The sequence below is a fragment of the Vombatus ursinus genome, unplaced genomic scaffold (assembly GCF_900497805.2).
Source record: "Vombatus ursinus unplaced genomic scaffold, bare-nosed wombat genome assembly UNPS02000582.1, whole genome shotgun sequence".
Classification (NCBI taxonomy): domain Eukaryota; kingdom Metazoa; phylum Chordata; class Mammalia; order Diprotodontia; family Vombatidae; genus Vombatus; species Vombatus ursinus.
The window spans coordinates 32337776-32353460 of record NW_020940360.1 but is presented as its reverse complement, the minus strand read 5'-3'; the positions used below and the strand labels follow the sequence as shown (position 1 = coordinate 32353460).

The window sequence follows — 15685 nt, the reverse complement described above, 5'->3', positions numbered from 1 at the left end:
GTGTCTTTTTAAGGGAATATATAAATTTGTGGAAATTATTTCCTTTTAAAGGGCCAAGAGTATTGGATTTAAAACAAAAATGTTTTTAAATGTTTATCATTAGTGATTATAAATTCAGATCTGATTGGATTTAAGTTTACTGTTCTATAAAAAAAATAATAATGGTTGTTATGAGATGTGGCATTAATGTTCAAAGTTAAAAGTGTAATAAGAGTAATAAGAGCAATCATTTCTATATGTGATAATATGGAAATGCAAGTTTATTGTTTAAGTTATTATTGTATTTCTAGAACTCTTAGATTGTAAAATCTGAGGGACCATTATGAGGTAGAAATGGGGTTAAGGTAACTCTTGACCTGCAGTGGGTCTTCTAGTGATAAAGATGAGATAATTTGAAAACTGTTAATAGCAGATTTTATTTAAAATCTTGACTATTATAAAATTGTATGGTGGTTTAAAGTTATAGTCTCAACATATTAATGATGAGATGAATGATTTTCTGTACAAAGTGACTTAACCCCATCAACTGGTCTTTCATTGTGGCTACACCCAATTTCCCCTCCATTGTCTTGCCTCCCTATGGCCCCAGACCGCTTACCACCCTTAGTCCCACCTAGGCTCCATTTCCCACCCTTGGTAATTCTATTGCCACCTGGCCAAATCTCTGGATAATCCCATCAACTGGTCTTTCATTGTGGCTACCAGTAAAAAGACAATGATGGGCTAGCATAGATAATAGGAAAAAAGCCAGTCTATAGGGGTGGGAATGGTCCCTGGAGGCTTGTTGAACCAGGTGAAAGGGGTCAGAAAGAAAGATTTTTATTGGGTCTGTTTCAAGTTTTAATATACTGCTTACTTGTTTCTGAATTTTGTTATATGTTGTAATCAGGTGAGCAATTGTATTAGTTATGTTGCTGGAAGGGCACTTTCTTTTATAATCTAGAATGTTGTTAAATTAATTGTGCCTTCAGGGAAAAGAGAAAAAGGAATGAATCAAGGCTGTTGGGGCATTCTATATGGTCCTGTTTTGTAACATTTCCTTTTAAATATTGTAATTTAAGAAATGAGAACTTCCAAGTTTTGTCTATGTTTAAAGGGAAGTTTTAGCTGGGATTATCTGGCTTTCACTTATGAAGTTTAAAGTTGTTAACTAAACTATTTGGAGTTATTGTTAAGTCAAGCACTGGTAAAAATATTTTGTGTGTGCATGTGAAAAGAAACCTGGTAATGCAAAGAAAAAGATTTTGTAAAATCTCAATTCTTAATAGGCCCCTTTTGACTAGAGAATTTAAGTAATTAGGAATTTTAGGGTAATTAGGAAATTGTAAGCTGTTTTTGAGAAAGGGAAATACTTTCATAAAAAATGTTTTGATAAAATCTTTGATATTCTTTTAGGGAGCCTACTAAATTTCTATTTGCAAGAACTTAGAGTTTCATTCCTGGGTTTGTTGTGTCCTTGGACTGGACTTAACTGGGTGCTTTTCCATGGCCTAGCAATAGTTAAAATTACTGTTTGAACTTATCATGTGTATAGGATTCAAGTCCTAAAAGTGTCTCATTTTTTCAGATTAAGAATGGTTAGAAAGGAATAAATAAGCTTGAGAAACAGAGAGGCAAATTTATTTAGAATAGCAACTTATGATCTTAATGGAAACTTTGTTTTACTCAGGACGTTATTAGGAATCAGAACATGTGTAAGAAGTTATGCAAACTACTTAGAGCTCACTTTGGAGAAGTTCCCGAATTAAACTATATTCCCACCTGAAAACACTGATAAGGGGAATTTGCTATCTAAGACCTTGGGGACTGTTAATAAGGGGAATTTGCTATCTAAGACCTTGGGGACTGTTAACGAACTATTATTCTGAGTCTAACTCCAGGTATGGTTAACAAGGAACTGATTGAGCTACTGACCCATGACGTCAGCAACCTTCAAAGAGGTTTGTGAGCTGCATCTATGAGCTGCTAGAGGGTGTTCTCTTGGGAAGGTCGGGAGAATGACTTTTCTGCATGGCTAAGGTAGGAGTCTTCTGACTCAATTTCCCCACTATGACACCTGGCAGACTTTAAGCCTGGCTCAATGCAGTTGGTCATATATATGTAACTTCTGCCTGGAGTTGACATGACTCTAGGGAAGCATTGTTCCTTTACTTTAGTTATGTTCTTTCGTGGCAAATTCCTACAATCATAAGTTTGTAAGCATAAATATCGAATCTATTAAACAATAGATTGATGCAGGAACATCTGAGGCTATAGGAAGATGTAAGTATAAGATTAAGTTATTTGGACTAGAATTTCAGAATTAAGTATTCAGTCTTGACATCTGTTACTAGTATATTCCTGTATAAGTCAGGATCCTTTAATTTCCCATAATGGTTATGATGAGGTCTGGAGGTTTGGAGGTGCTGGGACTCCCAAGGTCACAAGAGGGTCCTGCCTGAAGGAGTTCAGCCCAGGTCTTCTTTTGACTGCGGGGAAGTTTGTTGGAGATAACCATATAGGCCAGTTAAGTGAAGTATAAGGATTTTCTGGGGCCCATAGACAAGTGGAAGCCAGATTCTGTCTGGGGCCAGGGGCAAAGGTCTTGGCTTGGATCCATACCCCATCATTAGGGGATAATTAGCCAAGAGATTGTGGAAGTAGGATATTATTCTGTTACTTAGTTAATACTAAAGTTGCCTCAATTTGTTACAAATTAATGTTAAAAGAGGAATAACTTATGGCTTATCTTGTAAATGCCTTGAAAGAAGCATCTGTTTTAATTAAGGATTATTTATTTGTACATGACTAGAAGTTGGGATTGTTTTGTTATTTGATGTGTACTGGTTTTAAATTAACAATTACGTATTGGAGTGTGTTATTAATTCCTTAGTGGAATCTCATCCTCCTGATGGGGAATATGAATAGGAATGAATAATGAACTAATGCAAGGTATGGAACTAGAAGTAATTCAGAGTGTAAGGCTAGGTTCTAATTTTTCTAATTTGAGTTTCTTAAAATATGACAATTGGCCAAGGTTCCAATTTTGACCTTGTAATAGTGGAGACATGGGGGTTGTTAACTTTCATTATTTGCCCTAGTTATTGGCAAGATAATTTAAAAATGTGTTAAGATCAATCTTGTAGGAGAGAGAGGACGTAAGGAGGATCTCTGCAGGAGGAGAGTCTGCTGGACGCTGTTTGAACGGCACTTGGACCAGAGGACTTCATCAGATAATGTCCAGAATGTCAGACAGCTGTATGAGAAGAGACTTCTGAAGCTTCAAACAGACAATTGTCACTTTTGGGTCTCTGTATCTGTACTTAATAAGGGGACTGCTTCCCCCCCCTTTTTTTAATTTGTCGATGCGTCATTCACTTTCTCCCATATTATTTTAAGTCCCCAAAATCTCCTGATAAAATGTTGCCCAGTAGCACAGCCCCAGATAGAACCATCACTAAGGCATTGCAAGGTTTAACCACTTTTAGCTGAGGAGTTGGCAGAGAACTCTGAGATAATTAATTAAAGGGATGGTTAGAATATTAACTTCTGTAGGATGTTGTATAGTTCCATGCAATAAGGGACTAGTACAACTATTGATAATCTCACTAAAGATTATCCCAGTAGGACCCACAGTGGGAGTTCAGAGGGCAGGCTCTGGCAATATAAAGATGATGATTGAAAGTACCACTGAGACTTTCCACAGTGATGTGGCTTATTCTTAATCTGTTAAATTAAGGGTTTTAAGGGAGCAGGTTTCAGCAAATCTGGGGAATAATGATAGGGAAACAAGGACTATGAAAATGGGGGTGTGGTATGATAGTACAAAACAAGGTGCCAAGCTGGTTGATGAACTATATCGACAATGGTGTGAGAAGTCTTCAGACAGTATGAAATAAGAGAGGGGGGACTGAATGATATAACCTCTGTGAAGACTTCTCAGGGTGGTGATGAAAAGATTGTCTTGAAACTAGAGATAGGCTCTGAGAGAATGAACAGGCCATAAGTTTAAGTTACCTAACCCTATAGGAATTCGGCCTTAAAAACTCCCTCCTGATTGCCACTGCCACGTCAGCATTAGGTATACTAAATAAGGACGTGTGTGTTTGGATTGGCTATACCCTGTTTCCTTGTTCTTTGGGAATGGGAAAGATTTTCACGCCTAGAATGTAAGCCCGCCTCCCAGCCAATGGGAGTAAAGGATAGTGGCGGGGTGCTTTGTCCTTTGTGCTTCACCTTTCTCCTGGTAGTGTACTGGAGGAGTAGATGCCCCTTCTCGCGAGATGGTAATAAAGAGTAACTTTTTGCTTCCACCTTGAGAAGTCTCCGAATTTCATCGTGTTAGAGTCGCTGTACCACACACATTCAAATATCCTAATTGGTTAAGACTATCTTGTTCTCATTTGGGGTATTTGATGCTCGTTTCTATCTTGATCTGTGTCTTGTCTCATTTAGTCCCACCTAGGAATAGGTCTAGGGGTAGGGAAATGCTAAGACATGTTGAAGATGAGTCTTACAATGTGATGGAGAGGCTAAATCAGTCTACTGTCAAGAAACTGGGAACAGGAATACATCAGTATGTAGACCTTTGGCTCAGTTACTTGATGGCTACTAGTGATAAAGGGCTGAGTTTTATTTAGTGATCAGTAACAATAGAGAAGCCTAAGACTTTCTGGATAGCATAATAGATCAATTGACTCAACCTGCCCCATGGATCTTGGCATAGTGGAAAGAAGATTATAGTTGAAGTAGAGAGTCCTGGCTCAGATCCAGCTCTGGCAAAGGCAGTGTTAGAATTCTGTTCTTGGACTCAGTGGTACCTGAGTTCAAATCCTGCTTATGACATTTACTAGCCATGTAGCCATGGGTAGGTCATCTAATCTCTGAGCCTCAGTTTCCTTATCTGGAAAACAAAGGGACCAGGGCATAGTGGGCCCACCTATGCCTATTATTGCTGCTGCTGGGGAATCTGAGTCTAATGGATCTCTTGATTTCAGGAATTCAGAGCTACAGGAAAACTAAAGCCAATTGGGTGTCGACACTAATAAGTCTAGCCCCAGGGGCTTCTGGTAGGAGCCGAGGGCCACTAGGCCTCCTAAGGAGGTATGAATCAGCCCAGGTCAGAAAAATAGAGCAGGTTAAGGTATCTTTGCCCATCAGCGTTGGGATCATTCCCTGAGGGGCCACTGCACTTCTAGTTTGGGTGAGGTGGGAAGACCCAGTCTCAAAAAATAAAATAAGAGAGTTGGATTTGATGGTCTCTGGGGTCCCCTCCAGCTTCAGAGGTATGATCTATAAGCCTTTCTTAATACTTGTTTGCTCTTGAGCAAGTCACTTAAGTTTTCTGGTCCTGAGTTTTTTTTCTCTAAAATTTAGGGGTTGTCCTAGGTCCTTTCCAGTTTTAAAGCTTTGTTGTTCTATTGAAGGCTACAATTGGCTGGCTTTCTGTAATCTGTTAGTGCATCTTTTGACTGATTTTTAGACAAGGGAATATTTCAGTCCAGAATTACTATTGTAAGTCTTTAGAAGTCTTCGTGTGGAAGAGAGGAATAGAGTCAGAAAAGCAGAATGGGGACCAATAGATAAAAGCTATAAGGAGACAAAGTTTTACTTAGGTTGGAAAACTCATTGACAGTTAGCATTGACCAAAAGTAGATTGGGCTCCAGAAGAAGTCCTTAAAGTTCTCCAGCCCAAGCTGGATTGTTTGTTGCTCTGGATATTATAGAATGAATGCATATTAACCTTAACCTTCTAGCTTTGACACACTGTGAGTAGCCTACATTTATGTAGCAGTTTTCCACTTTCCAAAGTACTCACACATTAAATCCTACCTCATGCCCTGTTAGCTGTTTAACTGTGGGCAAGTCTTTTAACAGTTTTCTCTTACATAAAATGGAAATAATAATTGTAAGAATCAAATTAGACTACACTAGTGAAATGCTTTGCAAACTTTAAAGGATTATATAAATGTCGACTGCTATCTTAAAGAGTTGCCTGGGGCCCTGGGCATTTAAGTGAATTGCCCATCTTCATTTAGTATATATGTATTGAGGCAGGATTTAAACATTTATTTTCCCCATTCTTAGCATACCCAAGGCCTTTCTCCGCATAGTAACTGTCTGTCTTTGTTACTGATATTTTTTTTATTTCAAAGTTCTTAAATGGCCCCAAGACCATAGTTCCAACCATCCCCTTTTTGTGGAATTGTTCTCTTTTTCCCCAGTAATCTCTACTGACTCTGTTATCTTTGACCCTTCCAGGAAAACAATTTTCTTTTAAGTAGTGTTCTGCTTCCATATTACTTCTTTATGTGGTAGTCCCGTTGGGGCATAGAATTCTAAATACATTATCATTTAGTAATTGTGATGTAATACTAAGTTACAGTCTGTTACTCTAAATTTTGTAACCTGGTATGACTAGTCATGTGAAACACTTTTTACTTTTTGTTCTGATCTTGTTCAGATGATTCAAAGTAGAGTGCTTGCTAGTCTGCTTTCTAGAGATGATTATTGGGCATCCTTCAGCTCTCTGTATTCTTCCTCTACTGAATTGAAGCCTCTGTATTTTAGCTCACTTGAATGTTTTTATTTTGCTGCACATTTCCTGCTACCCACCCACACAGTCACTCTCTTAGTTTTTTCAAACATGGGTTTAAAATTTCCCTTTAAATAAAACTGTTCCCTTTCTCTTTTTATTTTCTAGAATGGGCTTCCTTTGATTCCAAAACTGTTTTAAATTTGCTTTAATTTATACATCAGCTTGTTTAATGTGACACGTGCAGCATCAAACATTTCTTTCCAAAGACAGATGCAATTTGATGCAGTTGTTTCTGCTAGTTTAAAAGAAAAGATCCAAGGTTTTTAGCAGCAGCTTTTTTCAGCCACGACCTTCCTTTCTCTAAATATTCAATATTTACTCCTTTCTAAACTAGTTATTTACACTACTTGACAATTCCCCACAGTAGTTTTGGTATGGTAAAATCTTTAAATAGCTAAATTGGATACAGAAGGGTAGACAGAGGAATAAATATCTGATTCCACCACTCACAATGTAGGTACCCACAACCACTGACCATAGTTTTTAAGATTAGGAAGCAGTGTGTTATAGTAGAAAAAACTTAAGGCATCACAGACCTGGGTTTAAGTTGGGGGGGGGGGAGGGAAGGTGTGATGAGGAGGTTCAGACTAGGCTAGATGCCCTCTAAGGTACCTTCCACCTCTAAATCTATGAACTTAAGTGTTCTCTCTGACTGGACTTTAGAGGACTAAGCAATAACTCGCATGCCTATAGCTCTTTAAGGTTTTGCCAAGTGCTGGGATTCATATTTTCTCATTTAGTCTTCTTACCAGCCCTGTGATATACAGGTGTTATTATCGCCTGCCATTTTACAGATGAGGAAACTGAGAGTCAGAGGTTGTCCTCAGACAATAGACTAAAAACTCCAGGTTAGGCCCAACCTTGTAAGAAGCCTGCTAGATTCTTGTTGCAGCGATATGAATATTGGTTTTGGAGTCAGGAGAAATTAGGTTCAACTTCTGTTTCTGGTATATACTGGCTGTGTGACCTTTCTGAGCCTCAGTTGCCAGAGATTTGGTACTGGAAGAGAACTTGGAAGTTATCTAGTCATACTCTTTAATTTTAAAAATGAGGAAGCTAAGAGCCAAAGAAATTAAATAACTTGCACAGGGTCAGACAAGTCTTCTCTTCTTTTCATTCCGTTATGCTGCTGAGATCCTAGCAAGGGAGCATTCTGAGCTGGGAAGGTGGTCCTAGGTACAGCTTTGGAGTTGGAGTAATGAGTGGTGAAATTCAGTCTCCCCAGAGAGCAGGCTTACACATTGTCTTTCAGTTATGGAGTATGCATTCAGTATTTTCATTCCCCTGGTTGAATTTCTCTCTATAACTTTTCTCCATGGAATCACGAGGGACTTGGAAATAGACTTAGGACTATTAAGAGAAATACCAAGGTTCAAGATGGTCCTAAGAACTTTGATTATCATTCCAGGTTGACAGCATCTAGGCCAAACAGAAGACCATTCGGTTGCTTTTACTTGGAACTGATAGTTCCTAGGAGCTTCCAAATTAATGAAGGTAATAATGTGGTAAGAGGGAAAAACTACATTCAGAGTTAGAATATCAGCATTCAGATCCCAACTGACAGTAGCAACACAGCTTTACAGAGATGTGAAAACATTTTTTTTTTAAGGAAGATTTACTGATTTGTGTCTTGAAGAGATTTTTTAAATTAATTTTTAGTTTTCAACATTCACTTCCATAAGCTTTTGAATTTTAAATGTTCTCCCTTTCCCTTTCCAATTCCCTCCCCAAGACGGCATGCAATCTGATATAGGCTCTACATATACATTCCTATTAAACATATTTTCACATTAGTCATGTTGTAAAGAAGAATTAGAATCAATAGGAGACACCACGAGAAAGAAGAAAGAAAACCAAAAAAAGCAAATAATATGCTTTGATCTCATTCAGACTCCATAGTTCTTTCTCTGGATATAGATAGCATTTTCCATCATGTGACTTTTGGAAATGTCTTAGATCCTTGCATTGCTGAGAAGAGCTAAGTCTGTCAAAGTTAAAGCTGTTACTGTGTACAGTGTTCTCCTAGTTCTGCTCACTTCACTCAGCATTAGTCCATACAAGTCTTTCCAGTTTTTCTGAAGTCTGCTTGCTCATCATTTCTTAGAGCACAGTAGTATTCGATTACATTCATATACCACAACTTGTTCAGCCATTCCCCACTTGATGGGCATCCCCTCAATTTCCAATTCTTGGCCACCACAGAAAGGTTGTACATGTGGGTCCTTTACCTGTTTGTATGTTCTCTTTGGGATACAGCTATTGGGGTATGCTATTGCTGGGTCAAAGGGTATGCATATTTTTATAGCCCTTTGGGCATGGTTCCAAATTGCTCTCCAAAATGGTTGGATCAGTTCACAACTCCACCACCAATGCATTAATGTTCCAATTTTCCCACATCTTCTCCAACATTTATCATTTTCCTGTTTTGTCATGTTAGCCAATCTGATAGGTGTGATGTGGTACCTCAGAATTCTCTAATCAATAGTGATTTAGAGAGCATTTTTTCATATGACTATAGATGGCTTTAATTTCTTCATCTGAGAACTGTCTGTTCATATCCTTTGACCATTTATCAATTGGGGAAATGACTTGTGTTCTTATGAATTTGACTCAGTTCTCTATATATTTTAGAAATGCGGCCTTTATCAGAGACATTGGTTGTAAAAATTCTTTCCCTGTTTTCTGCTTCCCTCCTAATCTTGGTTGCATTGACTTTGTGCAAAAACTTTTCAATTTAATATAATCAGAATTATCTGTTTTATCATAATGTTCTCTATCTCTTATTTGGTCATAAATTCTTCTGTTCTCCATAAATCTGACAGGTAAACTATTCCTTGCTCTCCCAGGTTACTTATAGTATCAACCTTCATATCTAAATCATGAACCCATTTTGACTTTATTTTGGTATATGGTGTGAGATTTTGGTCTATGCCTAGTTTCTGCCATACTCTTTTCCAGTTTTCCCAGCAGTTTTTGTCAAATAGTGAGTTCTTATCCCAGAACCTTGGGTCTTTGGGTTTATCAAACAGTAGATTACTGTAGTCATTGACTACTGTATCTTGTGTACCTAACATATTTCACTGATCCACTACTCTGTTTCTTAGCCAGTACCAAGTAGTTTTGATGATTGCTGCTTTATAATTCAATTTAAGATCGGGTATGGCTAGGCCACCTTCCCTAGCATTTCTTTTGTTTAGTTTCCTTGATATTTGAAGGGATTTCTAAGGTGAACTGAATGTTGAATTTCTATCCCAGGAATGACAGTTTGGGTCATACTTACTTTTAAAAAGTGAAACATTTCATACTTTTTAATAGCTGTTTTGGTCAGTGGTACTATATCATCATGCCACATATCACTTTGAAGGGAAACTCTAATTCTTAATTATAAATTCAAGGAAGTCCACACTTAGGAATGATGTGTGGCAAAGACCCTTATAGGGAAGAAGGAAAGGCTTTGTTTCTTTCCCCAATCAACAGTGGTGTGTAGCAGCAGAGTAGGAGATAGCCCATTCATCAGTTTAACAATTTGTTTCAGCGAGTTCAAGGCATAATGGATGGAAGACAGACAGATACAGAAAAGCATAGAAAGTTGGGTGGGCCTTAGATCATCTGGTTCAACTCCTTTCTTCATTTTACAGATGAGGAAACTGAAGCCTATAGAAGTAAAATTATTTGTAGTGACACTGCTAGATAGTGGGAAAGCAAGGAAAAGCTTAATAACAACAACAATAATAATAATAATAGCTAGCATGTATGTATATTTTATGGTTGACAAACCACTCTACAAATATAATCTCATTTTATCTTCACAGCCACCCTGGGAGATTGGTGCTGTTATTATTTCCATTTTATAGATGAGGAAACTGAAGGAGGCAGAGGTTAAGTGACTCACCTTAAGAGTCACTGATCTATCAAGTGTCTGATGCAAGATTCTCTCTCAAGTCTTCCTGACTCTAAGGCCTATGCTCTGTCCACTTTTCCATCAAGCTTTCTAGCTCAGCTATAGAAGAAATAGGGCCATCTTTACTATTTCTTTTCAGATTTTCCCCTTGAAGAGCACAGGAGTGCTTACATGATACAAAAAGTATCATATTGAATCTAAACTTCTCCTCTCTCTTGTCCTAGGTGTTCTACCCCAGCAGAGATGGCACGAAGATCCCAATGTTTATTGTGCATAAGAAAGGAATTAAATTAGATGGCTCTCACCCTGGTTTCTTGTATGGCTATGGGGGCTTCAATATATCTATTACACCAAGCTACAGGTAAATGTGGAATACTCTTGAGACCTCAGAGTTTTGTTTGTTATTCCAATTTATAGATCCCCATAGTAAGACCATCATATTGTATTAGACTTGGTTACCTTTAAGGACAAGTAAAATGTATTTTCACTTGGGAATCTCTCAAAATCATTTTATTCAGATGTTCTAAGCATCATCTGTGAATTTAATAATCACGTTAGATAATTGTTTCCTTTCCCTGATATAAATTAAGCATTTCCTTCTGACTTAGAAGTGTCCTTATCAGTAAGTACTACTTTTCTAGCGTTTTGCTTTGTTTTCTGAATAATCTCTGTAGGTTTTGAAATGTAAAGAGCAATGGAAATACTTTCAATGACAGTCTTAGGATTTATTATTATAGAAATTATTATAGAAATCTTATTTCTGTTCTTCTCTTCATTTGTTCTAACATGATTTGTATCACAGGATCATAGACTTAGAGCCAGGAGGGACCTTGAAAGTCAGCCAGTTCATCCCCCTTACTTTATCGATAAAAATGTAGGCCTCAGAAAGATGGAGTGACTGAGAGACAAAATCTGGATGTAAATCCGGGTCCCATGACTCCAACCGCTGCTCTTTTCATTGTACCTCTTATACTTGAGGGGAAAAGTCGGAACCCAGATTGTTGATGACAACATGATTAGCTTCCTACTTGAATCACAGGCTTTACAGTCAGTGTTAGAAACTGCCTTAATTCGCATTTATTTAAGTGTCTGTTCCTTGCAGGGAAAAGAAAGCAAGGACGCACATTACCTTATTTCTATCCATTTCACATTTTCAACTTGCTGCTTATTTAAGAAAGGAATATCTTTACCATATTCCTATTTGTTGGTCTCAGGAAATGAAAAATCCTTACTCTGTTGCTTTACTCTTGCTCATTTTGAATCATGATATTTAGGGAGACCTTGAGAAACAGGGTTTCATCTGATAACTTTAAAATGGGCAGAACTGCAAATGTTTTTAAGATTTTGGAAGAGAAGTTCTTGGCATTAGATTTTCCCAGTGTTAGGATGGGCAGCTTTTGGATTCTTATGCTGTGAGCACAAGTACCTTGTGACTAGTCCAGGGCTTGTAACCTTTGTTGTGTCATCCTGACCCTTTAGCAGTCTGGTGAAGTAAATGGACCCCCTTCTCAGAATAATTGTGTTCAGTGCCATCAGTCAAACACATCGGATGACAAAGGAAACCAATTTTGTTCAAACAATTATAAAAATTTTTTTTCCTGCTCTCAAAGCGTTTATGTTATTTTTAAAAATTATTATTTATTTATTTTTAGTTTTCAACATTCACTTCCATAAGCTTTTGAGTTTTAAACGTTCTTCCCTCCCTTCCCAAGATGGTGTGCACTGTGATACAGGCTCTACATATACATTCCTATTAAACATATTTTCACATTAATCGTGTTGTAAATAAGACTTAGAACCAATAAGAGGAACCACAAAAAAGGAGAAACAAAACAAAACAGAGGGAAAAAAAGAGCAAATAGTATGCTTCGATCTGCATTCAAACTCCATAGTTCTTTCTTTGGATGTAGATAGCATCTTCCGTCACGAGGCCTTTGGAGATATCTTAGATTCTTCTTAAGTTTACCAATATTAGTCATCACACAACGTGGCTGTTATTGTGTACAACGTTCTCCTGGTTCTGCTCACTTCACTCAGCATCAGACTGTACAAGACTTTCCAGGTTTTTCTGAAGTCAGCCTGTTCATCATTTCTTATAACACAGTAGTATTCCATTACATTCATATACCACAACTTGTTCAGCCATTCCCCAATTGATGGGCATTAAGGATGGTCTTTACTTGGTTTTCTTCAAGTAAAATATAGTGTTCCTCTGAGCTAGGAGATTTTGTAATGAGCTTAGGTAACACATATACTTTATGGATCCTTAATTTTCATCAGTTCGGGTACTCCATCCATCCATCCATCCATCACTAAGTAAATGCTCGACGGTCATCAATAGTTGCTACGGCCAAAAAAAAAGTTTATACGATGAAAAATTTCACACTATAGCCAATCTGGTGTTTTAATTCAATCCATCAAGCTATGTGCCCAGCACAAAATTTACATTCTTGGGAGGAGCAATATATAATGACTAGATTATAGTTTATTTGAAATCTATGCAATACCTTTGCAGTATGTCACCCTCTATGAAAGGTATTGTGAACTTTATGACTACCGCATTGTGAATTCAGCTCAGACAACCCATTCCAATAGACTGTAAAGCCAAATTCGTGTAATCTATGAACTATCATTAATATTCACAACTTTTTATTGAGTTTTATTGAGTTGGGATATGAAGACACACTCTCTGCTCTTGTGGGGCTTACTGTCTAGATGATGTCAGTGCAGGACATATACGTGAAGCCTTTGGTATCGAGGAATGGATTCAGATTCCACAAGAATTGAAGAATTTAGAATCCTCATAGTAGATTAAGAAAAACCAAAGAGAAGATGATCACAATGAGATCTTTTTTCCTTTTGTCTTCTGACTTTCCCTATTTACAGAGCTCTTTATTAAAGTTAATCCCAATAAGATACTGGATGTTATTTTTAAGGGCTTATTCTATGTAAGGACTTTGATTTTAATAATTAAAAAACAACACAGTTCCTGCCCTCAGGGAACTTAAGTCATCTAGTAGAGGGTGATAAAATGTATGTCAATAACTAGAATCCCAGCTAAAATATGGGAGGTCCTTAAATGCCAAGATAAGTTTTGAAAGTTCCCTCTAAAGATAGAGATCAAAAGTCACCCATGCCTCTCCAAGCTGTGTGTCTCTTGCCCATGTCCTGCCTTAAGCTCATCACAGGGAATCCATTTAACAAGTTTCTGTCCTTTCTCTCGTCATTCTAAGAGTATCAGTGAAGCACTCTTACCTTCCAGCTGTCATCCCTTGTCCTCATCACATAAAAAGCCCTTCTCGTCCTATTACATAATTCCTTGGTAGAATATTTTACTCTTGTTCTTCAGAGTTCTTCATTTATTACGTGCTACAGCCTGCTCATCTCCACCTTGTGCTTTCCCATTCCTCTCTGTGTGATATTCATTTGGAATCCTTTGGAGACTGTTGTAGTCTTAATGTCCCAGACATACAGCAGAACTTGTAGAATGTTGGATTCTATGGGCTTCTGCCTTTATCATAAGCTTGAAGTCATTTTTTAAAGAAGAAGCTTTGCAATTTCTTGGGCATGTTCCAGCTTACTAATGGGTCATCTGTTCTGCTCAAAGTGTTTGTCTCTCCAAGTGGTCTCTTATATCACTCCCTAGATTTTGGAATCAAATAATAGAGTCACTATCTATGTGATGAAACCATTGGTCCTCTTTGGATGGACTATTGTATATATGAAAAGGAATGATGAGCTTTGTGCTAGATTGTATAAGGTCTTGAATTCCAGGCAAAATAAAGAGTTTGGACTTTAGGTAATACGTATTTGGGAGCTACTTTTTGAATGAAGAATGATGTCCTATTAACATAAAGTTTCGGAGAGAGGAGACTTCTGAGTAAAGATGTCTGACTAATAGTTGGAAATATGGGACTGGAGTTGTAACCTAAAGAGGATGAGTGCCATGTGTCTTTAACTCTCTACAGTGCCTCTTTTTAAAATATACTAAATATTTCACAACTTTTTTAAAGTAACAAAGTATGTTAGAGGCAACGTACATAAAACTTCTGAAAATATGATAGTAATGACCTTGGTCTGAATTCTAAGAAAATCTTTGCTAAAACTTTAACTGCCAGTATTATTTAATACACCCAAATGTTTGTAGAAAAATACATTCAGTTTGATCCAGTAGTCCGTGTATCATATTCACATTTTTATGAAGTGTTTATTACTATTCTGCTTAGTTATATATTTGCAAATACAGAGAAATGAGAAACACTAGATACTCAAATGGAAATTTGTGGCAGTGCTTTATAGCCAGACATCACGCAGGAAAAATTATATAGTCCGATCAAATTGTCTTGTCATGTGATTATTCTGGGCCCCACATTTAAACGATGCCAAATGCAGCAAGGTATATTTTGGTTGTTTAGTTGCGTTTATATTTTTGAGAGGAAAGGAAATAACACCAGCAGCTAGAAAAGTAACTAAAGGTAACTGTTCTTTTTTGTTTGTTTCACAGTGTATCCAGGCTCATTTTTGTGAGGCACATGGGTGGTATACTAGCAATAGCTAACATTAGAGGAGGGGGTGAATATGGAGAGACCTGGCACAAAGGTAAGGCACTTCCCCTACCAAAACAAAATGGTGTTTTAATCAAGAATGACATTGTGTTTTTTTTTAACTTTTTCTTTTTCTACTCCTAACCCTCCCTCAGCTGAATTCTGCTTGTTTGATAAAGCAAATATACACATCTCTGCACATGTATCAACATCTGCCCCTTTTCATTAAGCTAACTTTTCCACACGTGTTGTTTTATAATTGGAATATACAGTAGCTGGATTTCAGAGCTATTTCCCCAAAATATAACAAAAATTGTTTTCATTGTTGGTTTTTTTAAATATATGGAGGTCGTCTTTGTAGTGGATTCCTTTGGGTGTGCAATATTGAGTATGTCAGTCTTTTTTGTTGTTTAATTTTGCTGAAATATTTTTCTTTTTCATTCTTTATTATAAGGAATGGTTCTTGAGAAGGAGAATGTAGGTGATGCAAAACAAAGGATATCAATAAAGATCATTTTTAAAACTGTTAAGATGACCCTTTATAGATAAGTTACTTAATACGGACTTTTGAGTGAGAAACTAGATACTCTTTTTTTCCCCCTCTGTTATCCTTCTCTTTTAAAGTCATCCTGTGGCTTACAGTTTCAAGATGAACTATTGACT

General features: G+C 37.2%; 1 protein-coding gene across 1 annotated transcript in view; it reads left to right on the top strand.

The window, feature by feature from the left end:
- Positions 1-15685, top strand: part of PREP (prolyl endopeptidase) — a 157654-nt gene that overhangs the window by 121397 nt on the left and 20572 nt on the right. Inside the window, exons 11-12 of the mRNA XM_027855254.1 lie at positions 10703-10839; positions 14983-15077. Of these exons, the coding sequence (XP_027711055.1) occupies positions 10703-10839; positions 14983-15077 (232 nt within the window). The remainder of the gene's footprint in view (positions 1-10702; positions 10840-14982; positions 15078-15685) is intronic.